Source organism: Cynocephalus volans, chromosome 8 (assembly GCF_027409185.1).
Source record: "Cynocephalus volans isolate mCynVol1 chromosome 8, mCynVol1.pri, whole genome shotgun sequence".
NCBI classification, from domain to species: domain Eukaryota; kingdom Metazoa; phylum Chordata; class Mammalia; order Dermoptera; family Cynocephalidae; genus Cynocephalus; species Cynocephalus volans.
In genome coordinates, this window is record NC_084467.1 from 46,444,093 (window position 1) to 46,468,713 (window position 24,621).

Here is a 24,621-nt window from a genome sequence, read left to right on the forward strand (position 1 = left end):
CAAACTTGAAAAAAAATTACTCTTTGTACAATGCATATTTCTTTATTCCATTCTAAAGAGTAGGCTACTCATACTACACAAAATAAAATTAAAATGAATCAAATAAAAACAGCAACAAAAGAACTTGTCCACTAGGTAGAAGGGTAGGGGCAGAGCAATAATTGTGTGGACCTACATACAGATCTTCAAGAGACAAAGACTTGGAGGTATGATGGGGAACATATAATTACCCAGGACATGACCGTTTATAAAAGTTATGATATAAAATGAGAAAATCAATCTCCATAAGAAAACAAAGACACCCATTTTTTCTTAAGTAATACATACTCATGCATTGTATTAGTACTTGTTTTCACATCTGCAATCACTTACCTATATGGAGACTGAACTGATGTTGCTACAGTTGGCATGGCAGTTGCTGTAAGCATTTTTGTTGCTCTGGTCACAGCATGTGTGAGAGTGGGGCCACCAAGTGCTGAACTGGCTGCCTATAAAATATGAAATAATCATTCTGTATCAGGGTTTCTCAACCCGGACTCTAATGACATTTTGGGCTGGATAATTTTTTGTTGTAAAGGTCTGTCCTGGGCATCATAGGATGTTAGCAGGATCCCTGGCCTCTACTCACTGGGTACCAGTAAAAAACCCTTCTAGTTGAGATAATCAAAAAATATCTTCAGACATTACCAAAAGACCCCTAGGAGGCAAAATACACCCCAGCTGAGAACTGTTGCCTTATGTATGTTAATATTTACACAGTACCTCATATAAGAGTATTCTTGAATGTTTTTTATGATGACATATTTAGATGGAAGTCACACTTTGGAAATGCTGTAAAGATTCTAGCACATACTTATCACCAGAAAGTTTAACTTATTGACATTTGGGGGCAGTAAGTAGCATCTTATACTTTTGTAATACTCTTTATTAAATATAAAACTTAAGCACAAATTTCAAATTTTAAATGAATGCTTAATGTTTTTAACCAGCATGCTGGAAATATGGTGTTGGAAATATGAGATAGTATTACTTAGCAGGCTTCTAATAGACAAAGACAACCAATACCATCTACTACTTAGTGTCCTGCTGTGGCCTTTAATGGCATTTATGGTATACACTAGGTGAAACATGAAGAATAGGAAAAGAAGCAAGTGCTTGTATAAAGTTCCTGTGCAGAAAAAGAAAAAGGAGAGAAAGACTCTTAGAAATGTGGAATGTATAGTAGACCTGTTTTCTGAAGACAGTGCCTATAACCCAAGACGGGGCAGGGGAGTGGAGCGGGGAAGAAAAGTGGTGGGAGGGAGAAGAAAAGATTTCCTATAAAGTATACTTTTATATGGGGGGCATCATGGCAAATGTCCATGTCCCAATAGTGTACAGCTGACAAATTCTTCTATAGGATTGAGCCACAAACATCAACATTATACATTACCTAAAAATATAACATTATAAAAGGAAAAAAAAAAAAAACACAAAAAACCCAAAGCATTTATTTCAAAGAAGGGTTAGATAAAATGTGCTACTCACTTCTAATCTTGTGTAGCAATCAGCAATGAATTTCTTATGTAAAGATACTGAATCCTGAAAATAAGAGGTGTATGGAAATTAAAATTAGTCTTTGGCATTTAGCTGTAAGCATTATTCATGAAAAAAACATCAAAATAAAAAAACCAATTTTGGGGCATGCCAATGATCACAACTTATCAACAAAAAATACATAATTTTACGCTTTTCTGTGTATGAGTAACTTCTTTCCTTAGATACCTACCTTCTTTAACCTAGGATTTAGATTAATATAACTATAGTTTATGATTAACTGAATAGCTTCATTAGCAATTTCTTCATCAGGTGATTCCATGGCTATTTTCCAAATGAAATCCATTCCTATTAATTCCAGCTTTTCTACATACTGTTCAAAAGAAAAAAATTAAATTATACATCATACCAGAATCACAAAATTATAATTATTTTCTGTTATATCATGAGACCATATCTCTTCAGTTCAATATGAATTAAGGCTGTAAAACCCAGCTATATACAAAAACACTATTGTACTGATATGGTACTTTAAAACAAAAAAGAACCAACCGCAGAAGCATTGGGCAACCTCCACAGAAACCAGTATAAGTATGGAGATTTTCCTCCAGACTTTCCTAAACCCAAGCTGGACATCAACCCAGACAGGCTATTGAAGCAGAACAGCACAGGAATGTGATGGGCACCATCTTCATGAGTTTTTTTTCCAAAAGGAAATGGAGGGAAGCTAGAAGTGGTTACTAATTCTTGGGCTCAAACTGGTTGTCCCAAAGCTCAGTCAGAAATGGCAGGACTCAGGACTTACAAGAGCCTGTAAAAATTCTTACCACCCTAAGAAGTCAGGTCTTGAATTAAAGGTTCCTGGAAAAAGAACTAGTTTTTGCCTTTCTTTTTTAAGGGACATGTATAAGCATAAGCTGTATACATGCTATCGATCCTCATTTTCCTGCTTCATTGTCTGTCCCTAAATTTTTCTCCCCAAATCCCTGCCATTGTGATCCCAGGATTGAAGGCTCTTACTTTTTTAAGTACATGTGAACCGCTGGGTATGAGGAGCTGAAGGGGAGATGAACTTTCCCTACTCCACATTCACCTAGCCACAGGAGGCCACTGGCTGCCTCTAGATCAGCGAGAAGCAGAGAGTGCCTTGAGGAGTGAGTTGTGTTCTCCCAGGCAGCTGGTGAGGCACGGTAGTGCTGGAAAGAGAGCCTCTATTGCACTCTAAGAGAAGCTCTGTCATCAGTGCAGAAGCTGGCAGGCAAAGAGACCCTGTCCTTTAAAAAAAAGCCATGTTTTCTTTCAATTATAACACATATTTTTTTTGAATATCAAGTTGAACTAGATTATTCAAATTATCTAGATTTTCAGAATAATGTACTTACTAACTGAGCTCCTTGTCTTTTCAATCGATGATCACAGAGATTCACATTTTCAAAAAAAGTCTTAAATAAGTTAAAACCTGAAATTATAGAATGTCAGATAAATTCATGGGCTCTAAGTAAAACAGATAATGAAAAGACTCAAAGTGGATTCAGAACTAAAACCATATAATTCTTGGATATGGTACCAAAAGCACAAGTAGCAAAAGAAAAAAAAATAAGTAAATTGGACAATCAAACTTAAAAACTTTTTTTAAATTAAAAACTTTAAAGGACACTATCAAGAAAGTGAAAAGACAACCCAAAGAATGAGAGAAAATACTTGCAAATCATGTATCTGATAAGGAGCTAGTCTTCAAAATATATTATGAACTCTTACAACTCAACAATAAAAATACAACCCAATTGTATTTATTAAAAAATAAGTAAAAGATTTGAATAGACATTTCTCCAAACAATGTATATGAATGGCCAATAAGCACAAATAAATAGATGCTCAATATCATTAGTCATTAGGAAAATGCAAATCAAAACCACAAGATACGACTTCATATACATTAGGATGTCTAAAATAAAAAAAAGGCAGACAATAACAGGTATTGGTGAGAATGTGAAAAAACTGGAACACTAATATATTGCTGATGGGATTATAAAATGGTGCAGCCACTTTGCAAAACAGTTTGGCAGCTCCTAAAAGGTTAATTATACATCACAGCAATGTGACTCCTAGATACATACCCAAGAGAAATGAAAACCTGTATCCACACAAAAATTTCTACATGAATGTTTATCAGCACTATTGATAGCAGTCAAAAAGTGCTAACAACCCAAATGTCTACCAGCTGATGAATGGATAAACAAAATATTACCATATTTTATACAGTGGAATATTATATAGCCATAAAATGGAATTAAATACTGATAAATGCTACAGGCTGGGTGAACCTTAAAAACATTATGCCTTAGCATAATGAAAGAAGCCAGATATGAAGTGGCACATTTTGTGTGACTCCATTTATATCAAAATGTCCAGATTAGACTAATCCATAAAGACAGAAAATAGATTAGAGGCTGAGGGAAGGAGGAATAGAAAGGGACTGCTAAAGGTATAGGATTCTTGTTGAGGTGATGAAAATGTTCTGGGGTTAGAAAGTAGTGAAGGTTGCACAACTTTGTGAATATAATAAAAGCCACCGATTGCACACTTTAAAAAAATGAATTTTATGGCATGTAAATTATACCTTAATAAAAAAAAATTCAATTAAAAGAAAATACCTGAAAAGAGGATTTCTACACTTTGATGAATTTTTACCTTAATGAATCTTTTTGCACTAAGGAATTTCAAAACGACAATTTGGCAATTTGAATTACCAGTCATATAATTTAAAAATTAATCATAAGACACCACTTACATAAAAAGGAATTTATTTGTATATATCTAAATATGTCACCATATACAAGGAAAATTCTAAAAAGGATATTCCAAACTGTTTAGTTGCTTCTGGGAAGTAGGATTAGAGGAAAAAGAATAAAATTTCATACTTAAAAGTACTGAAAAAAATGATTTTAAGTTTTCCCTACCATTCATAGTGATTTCATATGATTCCAATTTAAGAATTTTCTCCTTGAAGAGCTGCTGCTGAACATCACTCTCGAGGTCATGCTGCCCTTTTGTAAACCATTCAAAACACATCTGTAGATAAGACAAATATTACTCTGTAACTAAAATTCATTTCAGGCAAATACGTATTCCAAATTGGGAGAGTAAAGATAAATACTTCAAAAATTTATATTACCAAAATACCACTCAAAACTGAAGTGCTTTGAACTCTGAAACTAAATAAAGCAGTTACTAGCAATCTTTCCCCTAGATAATAAAAATATATATTCATATTTTTCATTCAATTTTATATTTGGGTTTTTACATCAACATTATTAAGCCTTGCAATGTACTAGGCACTGTGCTAGGTATTATCACAGTCAGTCCTTTCAACAATCCTATGAAGTAGTTACTATTATTCTGTAAAAAGAGATGAGGAAACTGATATTCACTTTTAGAAAGTGTCAAAGCAGGTGTTCTGTTACTGGTTTAATCTATTTTCAGCTGTTTAATTATAGTTTTAAAAATCTGTCCAGGCACTGATTCTTCTTCAGTGTTTCTGGGGTGCAACATCATTATAGGAACTCAAAGTTTTCAGCTGGTAACATGAAGTTTCATGAGAGGTAAAAAAAAACTAAAACATGCCTAGAATTCTTTATCTGTACTCACTTGGTTAAATTTGGTATTTTACCCAGAATGGTATCAAAATCATCAAAGAACTCACACATTTATTTATATCATGGATACATATTATATAAATATTTTTCAGCACTCACAGTTTCTGGCCTATACTATTTTATATGTTCACGTAAACTGAAAAGTGTTTAGAATTAAAGATGTGAGAGAGACACAAAAAAAGGTGACACGCACAAAAAAGTGAAATATTTAACTATTTCTGTTCTATTTTATCCATAATACCGTCTTCTTACCTCTCTATCTAATTCACACACATCCTGGCCAGTCACCAGACACTCCCAGATTTCCTTGGCACGATTCCAACCCAGATACAGAGTAGCTTCTTGCAAGAAAAATGCCAGAAATTTTAGATGCGCTTCTAAATACTGCAAAAAAGAAATAATGCTAATTAATTAACTCCAGGTATTCATACCTGTAAGCAATATTAAAACAAAACAAAACTTTATAATTTAAAAAATAGCTTTACTTAATGCTTTTTCATACAATTTAAAGTACGTGTGAGAAATCTGTTTACAAGTTGACAGTACATAGAAGCTATCTCAAATCTATTCCAAATTCAGTTGACTTTAGATGTCAATAAAACATAATTACAGCAATCTGAAAGTAAGTCACCACAAACTCACAACTGATAAGATTTTTTTCTAATTTTTCAAACAATAATATTACTAAACAATTGATGTGAAAAATAAAACTCATTATCCACAAAACTGACAATTTTTATTTAGGATCAAAGACAAAGAATAAAATGATTTTTGCTTTATCATGTGCAATTCCTTGGTGATTTATTAAAGATTAACCCACAAATATCACTCTTATAAACTTTACTTTAAAATGACTACAGTCAACATACAAAACTGTTCCACCATTACCTCACACTACCTCTTTGCAGTTATACCCAACGAATATCATTTTTTACAGTTCAAGTAGGTCAAATGAATGATGTAAATCATGAAACAAAAACACAATGCCTGATACCTCCCGGTAAGTGTATCGGCCATCCACTAGTGTAGAACCATTTAAGCCTCCGGGCCCAGCCACAGCTGCCGCAAGTCGATGACAAGCTATCAAGCTTCCAGTTACCAATTTCACTATTTCAAAATTTTTCTTCAAATCTTGAATAATGCTCTTGGCAAAAACAACAAAAAGAAAAGTGGCATGAGAATTTGCAGTTCTCATGTTGGTTTAATAAAAGCTTCTATTTTAGATTGTAGTCCTAGATGAGAGACAGCAAACATAAGGACTTACCTACTCACATTTCTTACAAAAAAGTAAATAAACTCAATCTGGTATATACATTTACTAGAGAATTAATAAACTTCTATCCTAATTTTTGGCAACTGAGAGTTTACTTAAAAAAGAAAGAAAAGAAAAAAAATCTTTAAAAAGAACTATTTCACTTCCTATATACTTATCCAGATTTTTCTTCCCAAGACAATTACACTGAGGATGCTCTAGCTCCTCAAGCAAACTAATCTTTTTGCAATACAAAAAAATATGCCTTTGAATCTTTTCAAACAAATTTCTAGAATACCATTCTAACTTTTAAAAACTGATTTAATTATTTCAACAAATTAAGCATATAAAAAGGAAATGAGTTAGGGATATATCAAATGAAAAACTCCACACAGATGAAAGCAGAATGATAAAACTCAAGATTATTAAATGATATAAATAAATTATATTAATAACCATAAAGATGTAAGATAGTGACTAAACTCAGCAATTTTAGCCATGTTTTGTTATTATGAAAGGTTATATTAGTAACTGTATAATAATCAAAAATAGCTATACTCTTACCTTGTCTTGCTTCTGATAGGTTTGTTTTATGAATGAGCGGGTAATTTCATGGAGTTGACGCAAAGCTGGTACCACCCATACAAACTGGGGATTATTAAGCTGAGATGACTAGAGTTAAAAAGAAGTTACATTAATTAAACTTAGAAATAAATGGCAGATTCATTTATCAGCTATAAGAAATTTACAAGTCAATTAGGTTTTGTTGCACATTCTATTATTTTCCTTTTCAGATTGCTCATTTATAGCTTATCTCCATGCACTCATAATTCACTCTTCAACTTCTTATACTGCATGCAATTTCCTAAGCCAAGAACTGCAACAGGAGTGGATGTGAAGTGACAGTAAATGTACAGGGGTACATCAGCAAAAAACAGACAAGGAATTAGCAACTTCAGAGGATAGATTAAGTAGCAAAGGCTGCTAAGACATGTTGACACAATAAAATAAATTGATGGCAAATGCTTAACTTGGATAATACTGAACTGGCTGTTAAGTAAAATGGAATAAGAACCTGGTTTCTATACTGATACGATTAAGATACCAATGTATGATCAAGACATTGATAGTGGTCTAAATATTAAAGAAAATACTCATGTTTGTATTTCCTAGTTAAAACAAATTCATAAGAGGTCATTCTATTTTTATTAATTATTATAGACATTTTACATTTATACTGTACTTTATATTTTTCAAAACCCTTTCAAGTATATTATTTCTGAAACTGGTAATCCAGTTTTATATGGCAATCCAGACAGTCATAGTACAGGTATATAAAGTCTGATGTTCATGTAATAGTCTTTAAAAAGAGAATTGCTTTTTAATAAATAGCATCTTTCAAACTATCAAATTTCAGTATGAAATTTAGTAAGCATGTTACATTAAACACTATTAACCAACCGATTGATTATTAAGTCTCTGATCAAAACACTAAGTGAAAGCTTAAGACCTTAGCATTTGTTTTAAAGGCTGAATTTTTTGCTTTAAAGCCTTCTTGTTTTACTGAGTCTTTCTGTAAGATGAAGACCCCTGTAGGAGGAAAAATACTTTTGATGTCTTTTGCATCTTACAACTGAACATGTAAATAAGCTATTGCCGAAACAATAATACTGTTATCCTTGCCTCATAGAGATTAGCCAATCAATCAGCAAATACCATTATTTCCTGGATTCTAAGACACAGGTTCTATAAATATTAACATTTCCGAAATTGATGCTTCTTACAATTATGTCGAAAGGAACTCACCAGCCACTAGGCATAGGAGTAAGTTTTGATATAGCAGTCCTTACCTGAGCATGTACAAACTTAGCTGTATACAAAAGGTATCTGTTCATCTACCTGTCATTTCAGTTGTTATTTGGTATAGGTATCAACAAACAAGGATGGCTTTTTAATTTAAATATGGTTCACTACTTTGTTACTTATACGTTGTCAAAAACATTACACTATATAATGCAGCACTGACTAGCCTGTTGTCCGTCATTGCAATTAAATGAAAAAAAAAAAACTGTCAGTGGTTTCAGACGAAAGCATTTTTCAAAGCCAGGAGAAGCTGGCGTGACAAACTTACACCTTGTGAGGGGATGTTATCATTCAGCACTAAAACGTCTCTCTGTCCTAAGTTGCACCTTAATTAAAGAAAAGCTGTTTAACTTGCAGTATACGCAACTTAATTAAGGAAAAAAGTAGCTTGAGTTTTACAAAAGACGACAAGCAGCACATAAAACTTCAAATTCTTCAACATGCCTGAAAATTATACAGCTAATCTGAAAAGATTTCAAAGAGGTCCAAAGCACTACTATAGATAATGAAAAACAGTGTGCCACAGTGAAGCTGTACAAATCTAGTCAAAAGGAGCATAGATTCAACCTCCAATTGTGAATCTAAGCAAATCGTTGGTAAAAGTAAAATGTATAATTTCTTTTTTTCTTCTCTGCAAACTTATTAAATCTGCAATGCAGGCTGCAATCACTAGCATCTTAGAATCACAGAAATAAGGTATATATTAAAGGCTACCTACTTGTGAGACTAGCTAGAATATTTTTGCTAAAATATAAAAGTTGCAAAATGATAATGATCAAAACTATAAGGCTTATGTTCAAACTGATACCTTCCAAAAGGATTACAAAAATTAGGATATAAATATGAACACTTTAGCAATAAGCAAGATATATTTAAAAGCATCATTATGAACAATTACATCAATTATAGTTAGATTTTTATTTAACATTGAAAATCATCCTTTGAAGGTAATTCACTATACAATAAAAGAAAAATTATACAAAAATAGAATTTAAGAATTATTTCTAATATCGCTTTCTAAAGTTTAGCAAACAGGAAAGATGTTATTTATTCCATCTTATCTATGACATTATGCTGCCAAGTTAGAGGAAAAATTTAAATTACACTTCTCCAGTTACAAAAGGGGCAAAAGACTGTGGTGAACAATTAAAATGAGCCTATCTGATAATGTCGTGGAGTTGAGGTTTCATAAGTAGAGGTTAATGGGATGTCCAAATTAGACTCCTATTGTTAGATGAAGCCTTAGAGGTCAACTGGTTTAGCCTGCAAACCTCTACCTAAATTCTCTTTACTCATTTCTTATTAGATGACTGACTAGTCTCTCAGTATTTCCAGTGGTGAGGAACCCACTACCACAGAAGGCAGTGCATTCTGTTTTCAGACTGTTGTCACAGAAAGTTCATTGATCTATCATACTGATGCATGTCTCCACATAACTTCTTAGGAGACAAAGTAAGTTGAATAAAATTTCTCTATTATAATCCTCTAAGTATCTGAAGAAAGCTTTCATATTCTTTCTTGAGTTCTTTCTTCTCAAAGCTGAACATCCCCAGTTCCTCATCTGTCTTGTTTTTCCAGACCTAGCCTTTTATCTAGAACCAATGCAAAAATTTTTGCATGGGAGGAAAAATTTTTAAAGCACTTCCTCCTGTATTAACCACATCACCGTGAGACTATTTGTACTGGGGAAATCTTGCTGCTTTTACCTTCTGTTACACGTTTCGGCTAGTAGAGGTAACTCAATTATGTATATGTGAGGCTTTTATTGTCCTCATAGGGTAAAGGGGAGAAAATAATGGGAAAGGAACCAACACCCACTGAAGCCTACCATGCACTGTACTAGGAGGCCTGAAGATTAAAGGAATAAGCAAACACTACTAATTGAATAAAAATGATTTTTCTGTTTAGTAATATTTTTTGGATTGAGTACATTTAAACTTTTTAATTGAAGGAAAAAAGAAGTGAAATAAGAGGGAAAGGACTGGGGTAGACAGTGGAAGGTATAAAGGAAGCAAAGGAAAGAGGACCAAGGGAGCTGAGGGTGCCCTGGCAGAACCTACAGAAATCAAGTTAAGAAATAAAGGTCAGAATTTCTGAACACAACAGTGGAACCTGGGAATTTTAAGAGTGTCAAAAGCATAGGGAAGGGGAATCAGTTGGGGGAATAGAGGTAGCTGAGGGAGGGAGGGGGAGTAAGAGGTGGGTGATCTTGTCTTACCCTTTGCTTAGTTTCTGTGTAGCCTGGCAGGGAGACATAATCCCCAGTCAGCCCACCTTGCTGCCTGGCAGGAAAGGGCATAGCATAGAAAAACACCTTTAGTGGCAGTAAATAATTCACCCCCCTGCCTGGAGCCATATCCAAGGGGATTAGATCTTCCCACTGCCCCCCTTCAGCAATGTGTACTTTAAGAAAGTGTGAAAGCACTTAGTTAACTGAAAAGTGCTGTATAAAAATGCAAGGTATTATTATTTAGAATAAAATAATGGTACACCAGAATTTCTTTACTGGGAGCAGTGGGGAAATAAAAAAGGAAGAATATTCCTTTCAAGTCTTACAAAATGACTCCTGTTACTTTTTGAGTTCTGTTACAACAGACGAGAATGAAGTGACTGCAAAGAGAAGCAGTAAGATGCAGTGATGCAGCTGACCAGAAGAGCCCAGTGACGCTGCACTGCACAGGGAAGGATGTTCAGGTTTCAAAAGCCATTTCCCTGGAGGGAAAAGTCCCTTCAGCTTTGACCTTCATATCTATAAAGAAATGTGTCCAATGCCAGGAAGAAAAGACCGTTTTCCTACAGATACCCTTTTCCTTTTAGTATTGAAGGATCTACACTTCTTCGATAACTCGGGATGACTTTCAATCATAAGGAGAGAGAGGTTGCTAAATTATCTGAATTACTGAGCTGAGAGAACTGGAAAAATTCAAATTGCCATCTGAGTAGGAAGAGAGCAATATTGTTGAATTGAAGGAATAATTCCTCATAACCTGAGCATTACCAGCTCCAGTTTATAAGTGCCTTTTACAACCTCTAAAGCTAGATTATATGTAGAAAATTCACCAGATCAAACTTCGGTATCAGAAATATAAAACATGAAGTTCTTAATTGCCCCCAATTAAACTTCATGACCAAATACAATGTAAGTGAATAAAAGCCCACTGAGGTACCAAAGCCTCTTAACAAGAGCTAAGGGTCTCAGACTATACCAATGAAAATTAGTCAGCAGTATTCAAGATCCTTTAAAGAAATACTTATCAGTGAAAGCCAAAGAATGTTTTACTAATGAAATTACTAAGCCACTTGCTATTTTACCAAGACCTTTCCTTAAGTTAATAATAAAATAAAATCTCTCCCAGTGCTCAACTTTAAGTTTGGTCTGGGCACCTGAGGGCCTAAGCAGGAGGACAATGCTGCTCTGACCAGGGCTGGTGCAATGACGAAAGTATGTTCCACTGAGCTGGCCACTATGCTCATCCCTCTCAGAGGAGAGACTTAAGGTTTAAGGACTCTAGAGTAGAAGGAGAGCTCCCATCATCACTGCTAATCTGCTAACCATCATTTCCAAGGACAGTCCGGAAGTTCACAGTAACCTGGAGGCCAGAGCCCTGAAGGGTAGGGCTTCTAAACTACAGTCTCTCTTGCAGTCACTATCCAATTCCACCTTCTAAAATTGAGCCCCAGTGATGGGCACTCACTTAATGACTGTTTGCCTAAGGAATTACTTTAGGAAGGCATCTGAACCGAGCACCCGAAAAACTACTATGTGCCAGCACTGAATGAACCTCCTTGTTCCCTTCTTTTTCTCTCTTTAATTCTATGAATGCTCCTCCACTTTTCCTTTACAGAAGAAAAATGGGCACAATATTTATTTAGAATCCACTGTATTTATTAAAATTGTACATAATTTAAATTTAATTTAAAAAAGAAAACTAAGTGGAAAGTCTTAGAATTTTATAAAAATTATACAATAAATCTACTCTGAGTGTGACCCCGGATTTTCTTATCCTTCAAGAGTCAATAAGTACCCAAGCTTTAAATAACAAACCATAGGTCATAAAAAAATACTTAAACAGCAGGTTTGTATATGAACATTACTCTAAGAAACACTAAAACATACTATTATTTTAAAATTGTGGTACAATTTATTAAAGGGAATTATTAAATCAGTATACCTTTTAGTTGGTTCCATCTGCAAATTCTTACCTTGAATCCATCCTTCTTGTTTTTTTCCAAACCTGACCATTCTCCAGGCTGAAATTCATTTTAAGAGAAATATAAGTGATTTGGTAAAAGCAATACCTGTAATTTCCCAATCTTGGACTCTAAGTTAGGAGCTTCCAGATAGGACAGTTAGTTTAATTTGAATAATAGGGGAGGAAAATTACTTGGCTCTAATTACTCAGGCAATACTGTTGCTCTGACAAGAAAATTAGACCAAAGGTAAAACCAACCCTTTTAATATCTTCTATGCACTTAATAATGTAGCTCCTCTTGATTGCTTCTTTCACAGCGTACGCATCACTAAGAATCGTCAGATGCTCCTCCAAGGCTTGCTGAATAAGGCTACTGGGCAGGGTTGGAAGATGAGCCAGTTCCCAGAGTACGTCTAATACCTACAATAATACCACATCAGATGAGCCAGCCAATACGCAAATAAAACTGCTGTAAGTATTTGTAGCTAGAAAAATCCATTTGATTCTCCTGCCTTTCCAGAAGTGGTCTCAAAGCGAGCTTCCCGGCCTATTCGTCCAATCAGGCTCAATAGCTTTTGTCTTACTCTATCACTCTCGGTCTCCCAGCTCTGTAGAAAGGAAAAGAAGAGACACAGGAATGCTGCTTCACAACCAAACTAGCAAAATATACTAAAACTTTCAACTTGAGCTAAAAAAAAGTTTAATAAAGTAATAAAAGCTCATTTAAACACTGCTATTTTGGGGGAAGAGGGGACCTCAAAAATTTAAAAGCAAGTCTGACTGAACACATACCTTCTGAATGAGAACAAACAAATGATTAAGCTGATCTGAATTAAATTTCACAGCTGCTGCAGCAATAATAGTATGAATATTCTCGATCACAGTAGATGATTGTCCTGACTAGAAAAGGAGACATTGGAAAAAAGTTAAGTCTGGAAATTGGAAAAACCTAAGTCCTTTCCCTGGCAATTTACAGAAGGAAAAGCAAAAATGTAACAAAGATAAATTGAGTCTAGCCTAATCAGCATCCACTTGCAAAATAACATTGGAAACGTACATGATGTAACCATTAATAGTTTTCAGCTGGACTTATTAAATCCCAAGCAGCATTATATCTTTAAAAAGACAATGTAAAAAAAAGATGAAAATCAAGTTCTCAATCTGACATATTCACTTCAAGAGGAGAACAAAATATTTTCAACCAGCTAAAAAATTCAAATCAATTAAATTATAAGACAAACACACTCACTTTTGGCATTTTGTAAATGATCTTGAGGGCCTCAGTTAAGAGTATTATCTGCCTCATTTTTTATTTTGCTCATATTTTCTGACATTTACTTATCCCCCAGGCAGTTAAGTCTCTATTGCTAACCTTATGATTGAAACTCACTTTATAATCTTAATCATGACACCGTTATGCCTCACTATTCACCATGGGAGAGGCTTGAAAGGCAGGGGAACATTTTTAGATTCAGTTCTTTAAGAATTTTCTCAGTATCTACTATGCACATAAAGCCATTCACTGAATGTAGTATGTATATATAATAAACACATCATGGTCTATAAACTTCAACTTTATGTGGATTGAAAACTTATATTCACAAAACAAAGTTATATGAAGATTTTCAATCAAGGCTAAGACATGGGAAATAAAATCAATGGGACCTGGGACTATTTTCTTTTACTCCTCCACCTAACTTTCTATATAGTCTGCTCTGTAATGCTGGGCTGGAAGTCTGCAAACTACATTTCCCAAACTCCTCTGCCAGCTATCTTCCCATTATGTTCTGCCAGTGAGAGGCAGGGATGGCAGATTAGAAGGCAGGACAAAGCAGGTGTTCCTTGTTTAGGTTCAGAAAGTGGATGCAGATGCTGGCTGTGGCAGTAAGGGATCCCGGAAGCCTTAGTGGCAGGCACCTTTTGACAGTTCCAGCACTTGCAGTGAAAGCACCTCCAAAAGCAGCTTCCTTTCCTCGGACTTAATAAACCCTTCTTCCTTTTTGTTCCTCCAGCCTTCTTTCTTCTCTCTCTCTCTCCTTTTTGCTCTGCTTTTGTGAACAATCCCCTGTAGTCAGTTCCCTCTATCTGAAATACCTAGCATAGTTTCTGTTTCCAGACTGGATTCTGACTGATACAGTGACTAAGTGGACACAAGAGGAGCTCCAGGTTTCTCGCTGGCTTAGCAACTAGATGAAGGTCAATACCAATACTGAAATAGATTGGAGAATGACCAGGTTTGGACATAATAAAGCTGAGAGGACAATGAGATACACTTGTAAAGGTTTAACAGTTACATATTTAGATATACTGCACTGGTGCTCCGAGAAGGGGTCTGAGTTAGAGATATAATTCATAGAGCCAGCAGCATACAAAAGCAGTCAAAGCCACAGAAGTGGATTAAATTGACTGATGAAAGCTTAAATAGTGAGAAAAGGGCTAAGGACTAACTAAGGCTTTTTAAAAAAAATATTTAAAGGCAAAAAAGAAGTGAATAAGTTAGTTAAGGAGAATTAAGAAGGAATGCCAGAAAAGTGGGAGGAAAACCAGTAAAATGGGCTATGACCAAAGTGAAGGAAAAGAAAATGAAGGTATGTTGGATTCTGTCACACCTGCTGAGAATCCTGGTAAGATGAGATCTGTAAATTCAGTAAGTGTTGTTATCATCCTCATTTAATAGGATTTAATGGGAAAGAATTATTAATGAAAATTAATAATATACAATGAAAAGTACACTGGATTGATTTAACAAAAGACATCCTAGCTCTGACACTAACTGCTATATAACTTTTGGGAAGGGTTTTCATTTTTTAATCTAAGAAATGAGAAGACTAGACTAATCAGTAATACAAAACTTATTGTAAGTAGTGAAATCCTTTTTACATATGTAGTCTTAATAGAAACGTGAAACTGTAAAATGAATTAGATATAACTGCTCTAGTTAAAGCAAGATACAGGCCCCATTTCCCCGCTCACTCACCACTCTCCCCACCCCCCAAAAAACAAGAAATGGCAAAAATAATTCTGATCAACTTACCTGTATCTTCCAAATTTTAGTGAGCTCATCTAAAGACAATTTACTGCCCAAGAGTTCAATAATTCCCTTTATACGATCACAGTATTGTGCTTGGTCTATGTTGCCTAATAGAAGAAACACCAGAAAAGAAGTAAGTCAGATACAGTGAAAACTGACTCTCTAAAGATGATTCTACTAAATCAAAGCAACAGTAACTTGCTGTAAGATTATTTAAAGGCTAAGACAGTCAGAGCAACAATTTTGTATGTTTTTTATACAAAAACATATTATTCAAATTATGTGTTTGGTAATTTTTATCTTTTTTAGAGCAGCTTACCTTCCAGTGCAATTGACAGAACTGAGTTTTCAACTAGCCAATCTAATAATCTGTCTGTATCTATAGCATTCTTCACAGATTTGGATAAAGTGCTGTCTTCTATTAGCTTGGTTACCTAAAATGACAGGATTATTGTGACTGAATCTACTATGCATAATCGAAATTTTCATATATAGAATTTGTAATTTTTACAGTGTTATAATGTGGTCCAATAATTAGTCAAAATGTATCAAAGGTAGTTTTTAGAAGTTTACAGACTAATATTTGTGATGTCTCTTTAAAAAGAACATGCAGCTGTTGTTACAGCTCTCACTCCCTGGACCACTGCTGATAGGCTCAGGGATGAACACCTAACCCAAACTTCAGTCAGGGCACTTCCTCCAAAGTTTACACTTGGGACCAGAAAAAACTGTCAGTCCCTCTCTGGTGACTGGCACTGTGGGATGTGAAACTTGGAAGCAATCCATGGACTTGATCTCCACCACCCAACAATGCAGGCAGAGAAGGAACAGGGCCAACATGCTCAGAAAACCAGAGACAAGATTGGACAGAGTCCTGGCGGTGGTCAGGTCTCCTGGTTGTTCCTGCTGCTCATATGTCCCTGTCCTTTCATGGTTTGGCTATTCAATCCTTCATCGTGTGATATAGCCCAGCTTCCTTCCAATAAATTCCTCCTTGGGTCTAAAATGGTTCCAGATGACTCTATTTCACTTGCAGCCAAGAATCCTAACTAATACAAAACTGAAGGAAAAACAACGGGAATTATGACTGAACCGCATTGGCTCCACATGTCACTCACCAAGACCAACTGCTGTTTGTGTGGATCTGATAACAAGTTTAGGAACCTACACAAAATTACTTCCATCATTTTGCTTAGACCACCATAGTTGTAGTCATTTTGTTTTTGTACCAACCCTAGTTAGAAGATTTCGTTTAAGTAAACCCATATCTGAAATAAAAGAAATTGCACCCTTAGGGTAAAAAGTAAAACTCAAACTGTACATTCTAAGGGATTACACTCTAGGAAATTTCACACCACCACTAAATATTTCAAATATTTCTAGAATGAATTTTGAAAGTGATACACATAAGAAGACTGCTTTACTAACAATTATAAACACATATACCATTTAATACACCATCACTGTTATCTGTTTTTTATATGATTACAAGAAATTATTCTTATTTCCCAACATTTTTATATTAATAACCACAAGTTTTGGCAGAACTTAAAATGTCAGTGCACTAAGTCTTCTAGAAACAAATGCAAAACTTACTTCTTTGAGTGAATTCATTTTAGCACTAAAATGTGGTGATTTCAACATGCGCAATAGGATGTCTAGTCGAAGGTCATCCACAATTGTCACCAGATCCGGTTGGAAGCGCATGCAAAGTAACTTTATGGCAGACAAGAGCTCAGGGATGCTAACCAATCTCTTTTATATTTAAAAACAAACAAACAAACAAACAAAACTGTAAAAACATTTTGATACCAATTCTTAAAACATGCATGAGAGTATAGAGTAACAATGGTCTGGTGGTATTTAATATTCTACATGGCCTACTTACTACATTTTGCTTCTAAACAAAAGATAACACATGGTTGGTTGAGCAGCAAAGGAAAGGGAATGATCCTGTCAGAAATTCAAGGCAGACAAAATAAATCACATTGAATTTAAATGTTAAAATTGCTTTAAGCCACTTTGGATAAGTTTTTAATAATGCATCATTTTAAAGCTTCTTCTATTCTTTTTTTAATACCATCAAAATCACATTAGTAAAATTTTGAGTGGTACCACTTACTGAGGACACTATATTCATTTTATTGACTGAGCTAACACCAACCACTGGTACTTCAGAAACCACAGTTTTTGGTTAGGAAATGTAAGATTAATTTGATGTGAATCGTGTGTGACCAGAATCCAAAGACCAATGGGGTATGAACCTTGACAAGTACTGGCTCTGCTTCTCTGGACTAATTAGCAACACGGCCTACATGGCTGGAGACTGCATTTACCTTGTCTTTGAGATCCTTCTCCTCCACACTCCGCACATCCTGGATTGTAGTAAGGATGACTGGGTCTAGCATGGGCTGCAAAAAGAAATGCTGTTAGTAAGAACTCCTGAATCTGTCACAAAAGTGGAGAAGGGATACTTCTTCATTCACGATTCACAAAGGAGAGTGTGCAATGAAAGATGAATTCTAGTACCAGAGTGGCTACCTAGCTAATAATATCTCCCCAACCAAGTAAACCCTTAACTGACTCTGTGCCTTAGCTACTTTAATGAAATATGGATGCAACCCCTGTTACTACTAACTCATAAGGGTAATTTTGAACAGCAACTCAAGACACAGGAATTAACTTTTAAAACATTAAGCATGATATATACTATTTTTGTAATAAATATTTTGCATTTCATTTTTAAAAATGAATACAAGCACAGACCATGCAAAATATGCTGTCATATATGAACTAATTTTGCTTGCTGATATGAAAGAGGCCTATAGATCAGACTCACACAACACACTGCTCCAGAATGGTAACACAATCAGATAACTAACTACATAGCATGTGAGAAGAGATAAAATACTAGCTACATCTAAATTACCACTTCTACTAAAGTAAGATAATTTTAAAAACTTAGCAGATAAGGAAAGAAGATATACAATATTTGGCTGTCGAAGCCAAGAACACATTAACAATGAATTAAAATGACATCAGGCAATTATCCAGATAGAATTTCTTCATTTATACTATGCCAACTGTACAGTAAGGACTGAGGGCTGTTATGGTTACAGTGTTCTTGTTAGCATGTGCCAGGCCTTGTTTAATCCTCACTGCAACTCTGAGAGACAGGTATTATTACTATTATCATAATTCTACAGATGAGGAAACTGAGACACAGAAGTTAAATAAGTCTTCCAAAGTTACACGAGTAGCAAGTGGTGGAGACAACTTACATTAAGTAACATTCATCATGGTATGAATTTATTGCTAAATGAACTTAAGTTTGGATAGTTTGATATAATTTTAAAAAGATGAAGTAATACATGCTTTGGTTGGAAACATACATTTCTTATTCTTTTTAAAGTACATTCTGCTTATATGTATAAAATCTGGAGTTTCTAAAGAACTCAATATTAATTAGCAGCTGGAATATTTGTGCTTAATTACCTTCCATGGAACAATGCATGGAAAAAGAGCATACATTTAAAATCCAATCTTGACCATGATTATTAAAAAGCCAACTATTAAGTTATTAATATTTATTATTAACCAACTATTAAGTTATTAATATTTATTATTAAATTATTAAAAAGTCAAACCATTTTGCCCCTGTATGTCTTAGTGTTTCATTCACAAAACTGTTATATTTATATGCTTATAAGCTGAAAACAATCATTAGATGTTTCTAAAGAGTTTAATGTACAGAAATTTCATTCAAAATATGTAAACAGCTATCCTATTTTACTTAAAAACCTTGCAATATTACCTTGACATCTAAAGAAAGCATTTAATATTTAGAAATGGCAAAAAAACAAACAAACAAACAAAAAAACCCCACAAAAAACCAGAAACAGCAGAAATTTCCAGAACCTACTAAAAAAAACCTCCCTTATTAAAATGGCCCTAAGTAAATCTGACACTGGAAAAAAGGAATAGTGCATACAAAAATATTGTTCCCAAAGGACACTATGCTTTCAAAACCATTTATGGTGATTTAAAAACATATCTGTACAAGTTACAGGTTTCACAGACTTATTTATAAAGAAAATAATAAACAGAGGTATTTAAATATGACATTTTGTTCAGTGAAACTTGAAAAGGAAAAAGAAAGCATAACCCATAGCTTTGACTGTTCTATGGACTATTGACTTCCAATTCTACAGAAGCAGGAAATCAGGCAAGATGTGCTGTTAAGCTGTTATTCAGAAGTGAGTGACTTAGCTAGTTAAGTGAGCATAGCTGATTGCTCAACACTGATCTAACTGAATACCTAATGGCATTGAACCCTTATACAATCCTGTGAAGGGAACAGGAATATATGGTGCATACTTTATAGATAAGGAAATGAAAAAAAAAAAAAAGAAATTAAATTTGATACAATGATAGACTGGAAATGTAAAGAACCTTCTCAAATGCCAGAGATTTCCTATACTTCAAATTATTAAATGCTTTTTATCTTCTGATAATATTTTTACTAAAAGGACAGCTAATCTGAAAAAAAATTACTCTGGATTAGGCACAATTCTGAAGAACCTGATGAAAAGAAAATTACTGTTTGCATGTCCTGGATCACCTTCTGAAGTAATATGAAATGGCTTAATCCTACCTGTACCACTGAGGAATTCAGGTACTCTGCACATACTCCCAAGGGTTGCACCAATGCTGAGACAGCCTAGAGAAAGACAGTGAAGGTGAGAAAAAAGTGGGGAGGATTTTTTCCTTTTGAAATTAAATAAATCTATTTTCATATATCAGAAAAATTTAAATAGCGATTTGATCAAGACATGAACAAAGACCAGGCAAATTAAACTCATGCATTGGAAGAAATGATATAAAAATGTCAATCTGCTTAAATTATTATAGAAATTTAATGTAATTTAAATCAGAATATATCAATAAAATTTCTTTGGAGGACTGGATGAAATGACTCCAAAATTCATATTGTAGAACACTAAAAAAATTTTATTTTATTTTATTTTAATTTATCAATATACAATGTAGTTGATTTTTGTGTCCCTTTACCAATTCCTCTTTCCCCCTAAAAATTTTTCTTTTTTGAGAAGAAAAGAATAGTTGAGGAGGGAGTAAAATATGCCTTTAACATAAAAATGTTTAAGGCTTATCTGTAGAAAATTATAAAAGCTTCACTAAAATACATAAAGGAAGGCCCAAATAAATGCGGAGATACCATTTACCATTTACCATTTCCTGAATGGAAAGGATGAGTACTGTAAAAATGCCAATTCTCGACATATTGACCTATAAATTTAACACAATTACAAACATGATCTCAGTGGGATTTTCTGCAGGAGAACCTGACATGTTGACTACATCCAGAGAATAAGAGTACGGGAACAATCAAGAACATTTGAGAAAAGAATGATACTGGGCAGAACTGGCACTACCAATAATTAAAATAGTGGAATAATAGTATAGAAATGGACCAAACAATGAATGAATGAATGAATGAATGAGTGGAATGAATCCATATACACATGGGACTCTGGTATATGATAAAGCCAACAAATACAAATAGTAAGGAAAAGAGGAATTATTCAATAGAGGACCTTACAACAGTTACCAATTTGGAAAAAAATTGGATCCCTATCTTATACAATATGTAAAAATAAATTCTAAATGAATTCAAGAGCTAAACTATAAAAACATAAAAAGAAAAAGCATTTTTATAAACTTGAGGTGGGAGAACATTCCCTTAAGCAAGTTAAAAAAACTTTTAAGCCATTAAGGAAAATAAAATTTGAAACTTCTGTGTAGCAAAAGATACCATCAATAAAAATGAAGAGAAGTAAAATACTGGAAAAAAAAATTTACAAACACATAAAATAGACATAGCATTGATATGCTTAAAAAAAGAATTCCTAAAAATTAATAAGACAACCCAAAAGAAACTTAAGTAGGTTGATTTACAGAAGAAATGCAAACAGCCAATAATCACATGACAAAATGCTTAAATTTACAGAAAACTGGAATATTACAAATTACATAATAAAATACCATTATTTGTCCATAATAGCAAAAAATTAAAGATTAAAAATATTTAGAACTAATGACAGTACTGTTATGAATGGGTTTGTGGAAATGCAGACTGGTACAGGCTTTTTGGAAAGAGATTTAGCACTGTCAATTATAATTTAAAAATGTATATACAGTCTTTAACTCAGAAATCCCACTTTCTAGGAATTAGTCCTTGAGAAATAGTAACACATGTTCATAATGACACATTCATAAGAAATATGCTCCATAACAGCAAACACTTAGAAATACTCCAAAGCTCATTAATAAGTGACCGCATCATGGTACATATACTATTTGCAGAAATGTGCTAGAGTCATTAAAAACACTGATAGTACTAACCTGGAAAGATGTCCATAATATAATGTTAAATTAAAATATACCACTAGATATAGCTTGATTACAATTTAGTTTTAAAGAGAGAAAGAGAGAATGAACACGCACAGATTTATATAAATTTAGGAAAAGGTCAGAAAGCCTATGAATTAAATGAGTAACTATTACCTAGGAAGCAGTTATGTGTATGGACTAAGATGGAAGGACAGACAACTTTCATTTCTTACTTTGTACAGGTATTTTTAACTTCTGGGATTGTAAGTGATATTTTTTTCCCCTGGTATTTTTCAAATTAAAAAAATATGTGACTTGTACTCAGTCTTACAATATAGCCTAAATTTTTTCTGGGACACAGCCACCTTCTTAACTGGTCAGAAATCAGGTACCTGATTTTTAAACTTATCATAAAAGTTTAATGGTATTTGTTTGCTAAAATTAGAGTCTCAACCTTTAGAATCTCTTTACCATCTCCTCAACACAACCTAAACAATATAAGTCTACATCAACTGCTGCCAACAACACCATTGTTCTGAAAAATGGTCTGACCTAAATGAAAAATCCTGAAAGAATCTTTAACCTCAGGACATTTGATAAAAATGAGGGATAAGCCCAGATTCCTATGTATCTATCCTTAGCCAATTTTCATCCAAGTTGGGTTGGTCTGTATTTCTTAAAAAGTAAACTGAATCTCCAGGAAATTACTACATGTTTTAACATTTTAAAAGAATTTTGAAGTTAATTTCTGATATCACCCAATGACCTATACAACCAGCTCTTGAGAAACACATAGCTGGATAAAACCCTGCATCTGAAGAGGTTTTTCTTTTGTTTTGATTTTTAAATCACTACCTATTATGTTCCAGGTCAATAAAGTCATTTCCAACACACTCAATCTATTCAATGGGGATCATAAATGACAGTCCAACAACTTAATTAACTTTCAGGGAAGGAAGAACTCCCTGATCAGTGTCAGTGATGTGGCAGAAACCTGATCTTTAAGGATAAACACTGGGTGGCAAGAAAGGGTCAGTCTATTGCCAAACCATCAGTCTCTTTCCTTGACCACTGTTACCACCCTCATCCAAAGAGGAACTACGGGAGTTGATTAGTCATAGTCCCACAGAAATAATTGCCACTGTAAGTACAATTTGCAACACTTAGATAGCCAATTTTTTTTAACCATAAGTTGAACTTAGGCTTGCAAATTATTTTGCCACATCATTTTCTGCACTGATCAAATTATAGTAGCTAGCACAGTATCTTATACATGCCAAGTACTTAATAAACAGGTTTTTAATTGAATGATTAATTATCTAGAGAACAGAATAAAGTGCTCTCAGCTGCAAATAGGTCAGCAGTCTGTGAAAAATTAAAGATTAAGCTATTCCCCTTACCATCAGGTTAAATTTTTTGAGAAGATGAAGTTGACATGAAAAGATGATGGTACTGCACGTGAGGGACAATTCTAAGCTCCCATGTTATATTGCCCTTTGCTATCTATAAGTTTCTGTAACACCAAAAAGCTTACTCAACAACCTTGTTAAAATATTTTTATTTGTGCCTGATAGCATAAAATAAATTCTGACCTATATAATCATTTAACTGAATTATAGAACTGTTATGTACACATATACTTGCCATATATAGCAACTGTTTTTAAACAGTAAGATAATTTCATGTAACCAACACAAATTAAGAGACAAATACCATAGGCAAAGGGAAAATAGTGAGGTAAAAACCCCAAACATCCTACATGGAAATTTGGTTATGATTAGGAATAAACACTTCTTTGGTTATCAGAACCATGGAATCTGCTACTCTAAAGATTAACTTTTAATTTAACATTTAACTTAATGTGTCCAGACTGTATCCTCTGATTGTAGACCAACCCAAATAAAGTGAACTTCCTACTCTGGGCACATAGCAGTGGTTTAACTCACCCCAAGTTCTATATCTTCTGAATGGAGCTTGGCTTGGATTGCTGCAAATCCACCTAATTCTCCAAACTGAGAAAAAAATGGCACAAGTTAATTTTAAAATGCTAAACATTAATTATTTAAGCAAGTAACTAATGCCCACATTCTACTTTATCACTGTGCTCTATAATACTGGTCTCAAGAGAATCGTCATGAAGATAATTCTAATGCTCCTGTGGTATGCTGCAGGAGATGTGCTAAGTGCAAAAGCTGATGTTCATCTGTACATACGTTGTATACACAAAAAAGAAACTATAAAACCTATCTTCTTAGGAAAAGATTCTGATTATTCTCTGTAGCTGTCATTTGCTCAAAATACCAAACTGTGGGAAATCTCATTAGAAAATGGAAAACATATTACATGACCATGTTAATAAAAGTTGTATACCTTATTTACCAAATCCACAACCCATCCATGAGGCTCCTATGAGAAAAGAAAATTGAAATTGAGATGGCAATATAAAACTTCCCCATTAACCCTTACATTTCTTTTATCTTAAATAAAAAGTTAGAGAAAAAAATATAAAAATTTGAAAAATATTTTAAAAGGTTTTTTCCACATGTTTCCTAATGTGAGTCTTTGACTTCACTGTATACAATTTTGGGAGTCTATGCCACAATGTGGAGCATTTCATGTATTTTTGGATAACTGAGATCAGTTGGTTAAGCTCGCCAAGCTACAGGATAGCTTGAGTTA

At 34.0% G+C, this 24,621-nt stretch overlaps 1 protein-coding gene across 4 annotated transcripts in view; it reads right to left on the minus strand.

Annotated features, from left to right (window-relative positions):
* USP24 (ubiquitin specific peptidase 24) overlaps positions 1–24,621 on the minus strand; it is a 135,234-nt gene that overhangs the window by 69,505 nt on the left and 41,108 nt on the right. For 2 of the 4 annotated variants that reach the window (XM_063106912.1, XM_063106911.1), the window contains exons 6-25: positions 24,313–24,348; positions 23,889–23,954; positions 20,186–20,251; positions 17,868–17,942; positions 17,128–17,286; positions 15,851–15,965; positions 15,535–15,638; positions 13,293–13,400; positions 13,013–13,108; positions 12,759–12,920; positions 12,511–12,558; positions 10,526–10,585; positions 7,009–7,116; positions 6,187–6,336; positions 5,445–5,576; positions 4,497–4,608; positions 2,919–2,995; positions 1,769–1,909; positions 1,528–1,581; positions 373–488 (exon numbers count right to left, since the gene is read on the minus strand). In XM_063106912.1, the coding sequence (XP_062962982.1) occupies positions 373–488; positions 1,528–1,581; positions 1,769–1,909; positions 2,919–2,995; positions 4,497–4,608; positions 5,445–5,576; positions 6,187–6,336; positions 7,009–7,116; positions 10,526–10,585; positions 12,511–12,558; positions 12,759–12,920; positions 13,013–13,108; positions 13,293–13,400; positions 15,535–15,638; positions 15,851–15,965; positions 17,128–17,286; positions 17,868–17,942; positions 20,186–20,251; positions 23,889–23,954; positions 24,313–24,348 (1,985 nt within the window). The remainder of the gene's footprint in view (positions 1–372; positions 489–1,527; positions 1,582–1,768; positions 1,910–2,918; positions 2,996–4,496; positions 4,609–5,444; positions 5,577–6,186; positions 6,337–7,008; positions 7,117–10,525; positions 10,586–12,510; positions 12,559–12,758; positions 12,921–13,012; positions 13,109–13,292; positions 13,401–15,534; positions 15,639–15,850; positions 15,966–17,127; positions 17,287–17,867; positions 17,943–20,185; positions 20,252–23,888; positions 23,955–24,312; positions 24,349–24,621) is intronic. The other 2 variants (XM_063106914.1, XM_063106913.1) reach the window with 2 other exon arrangements.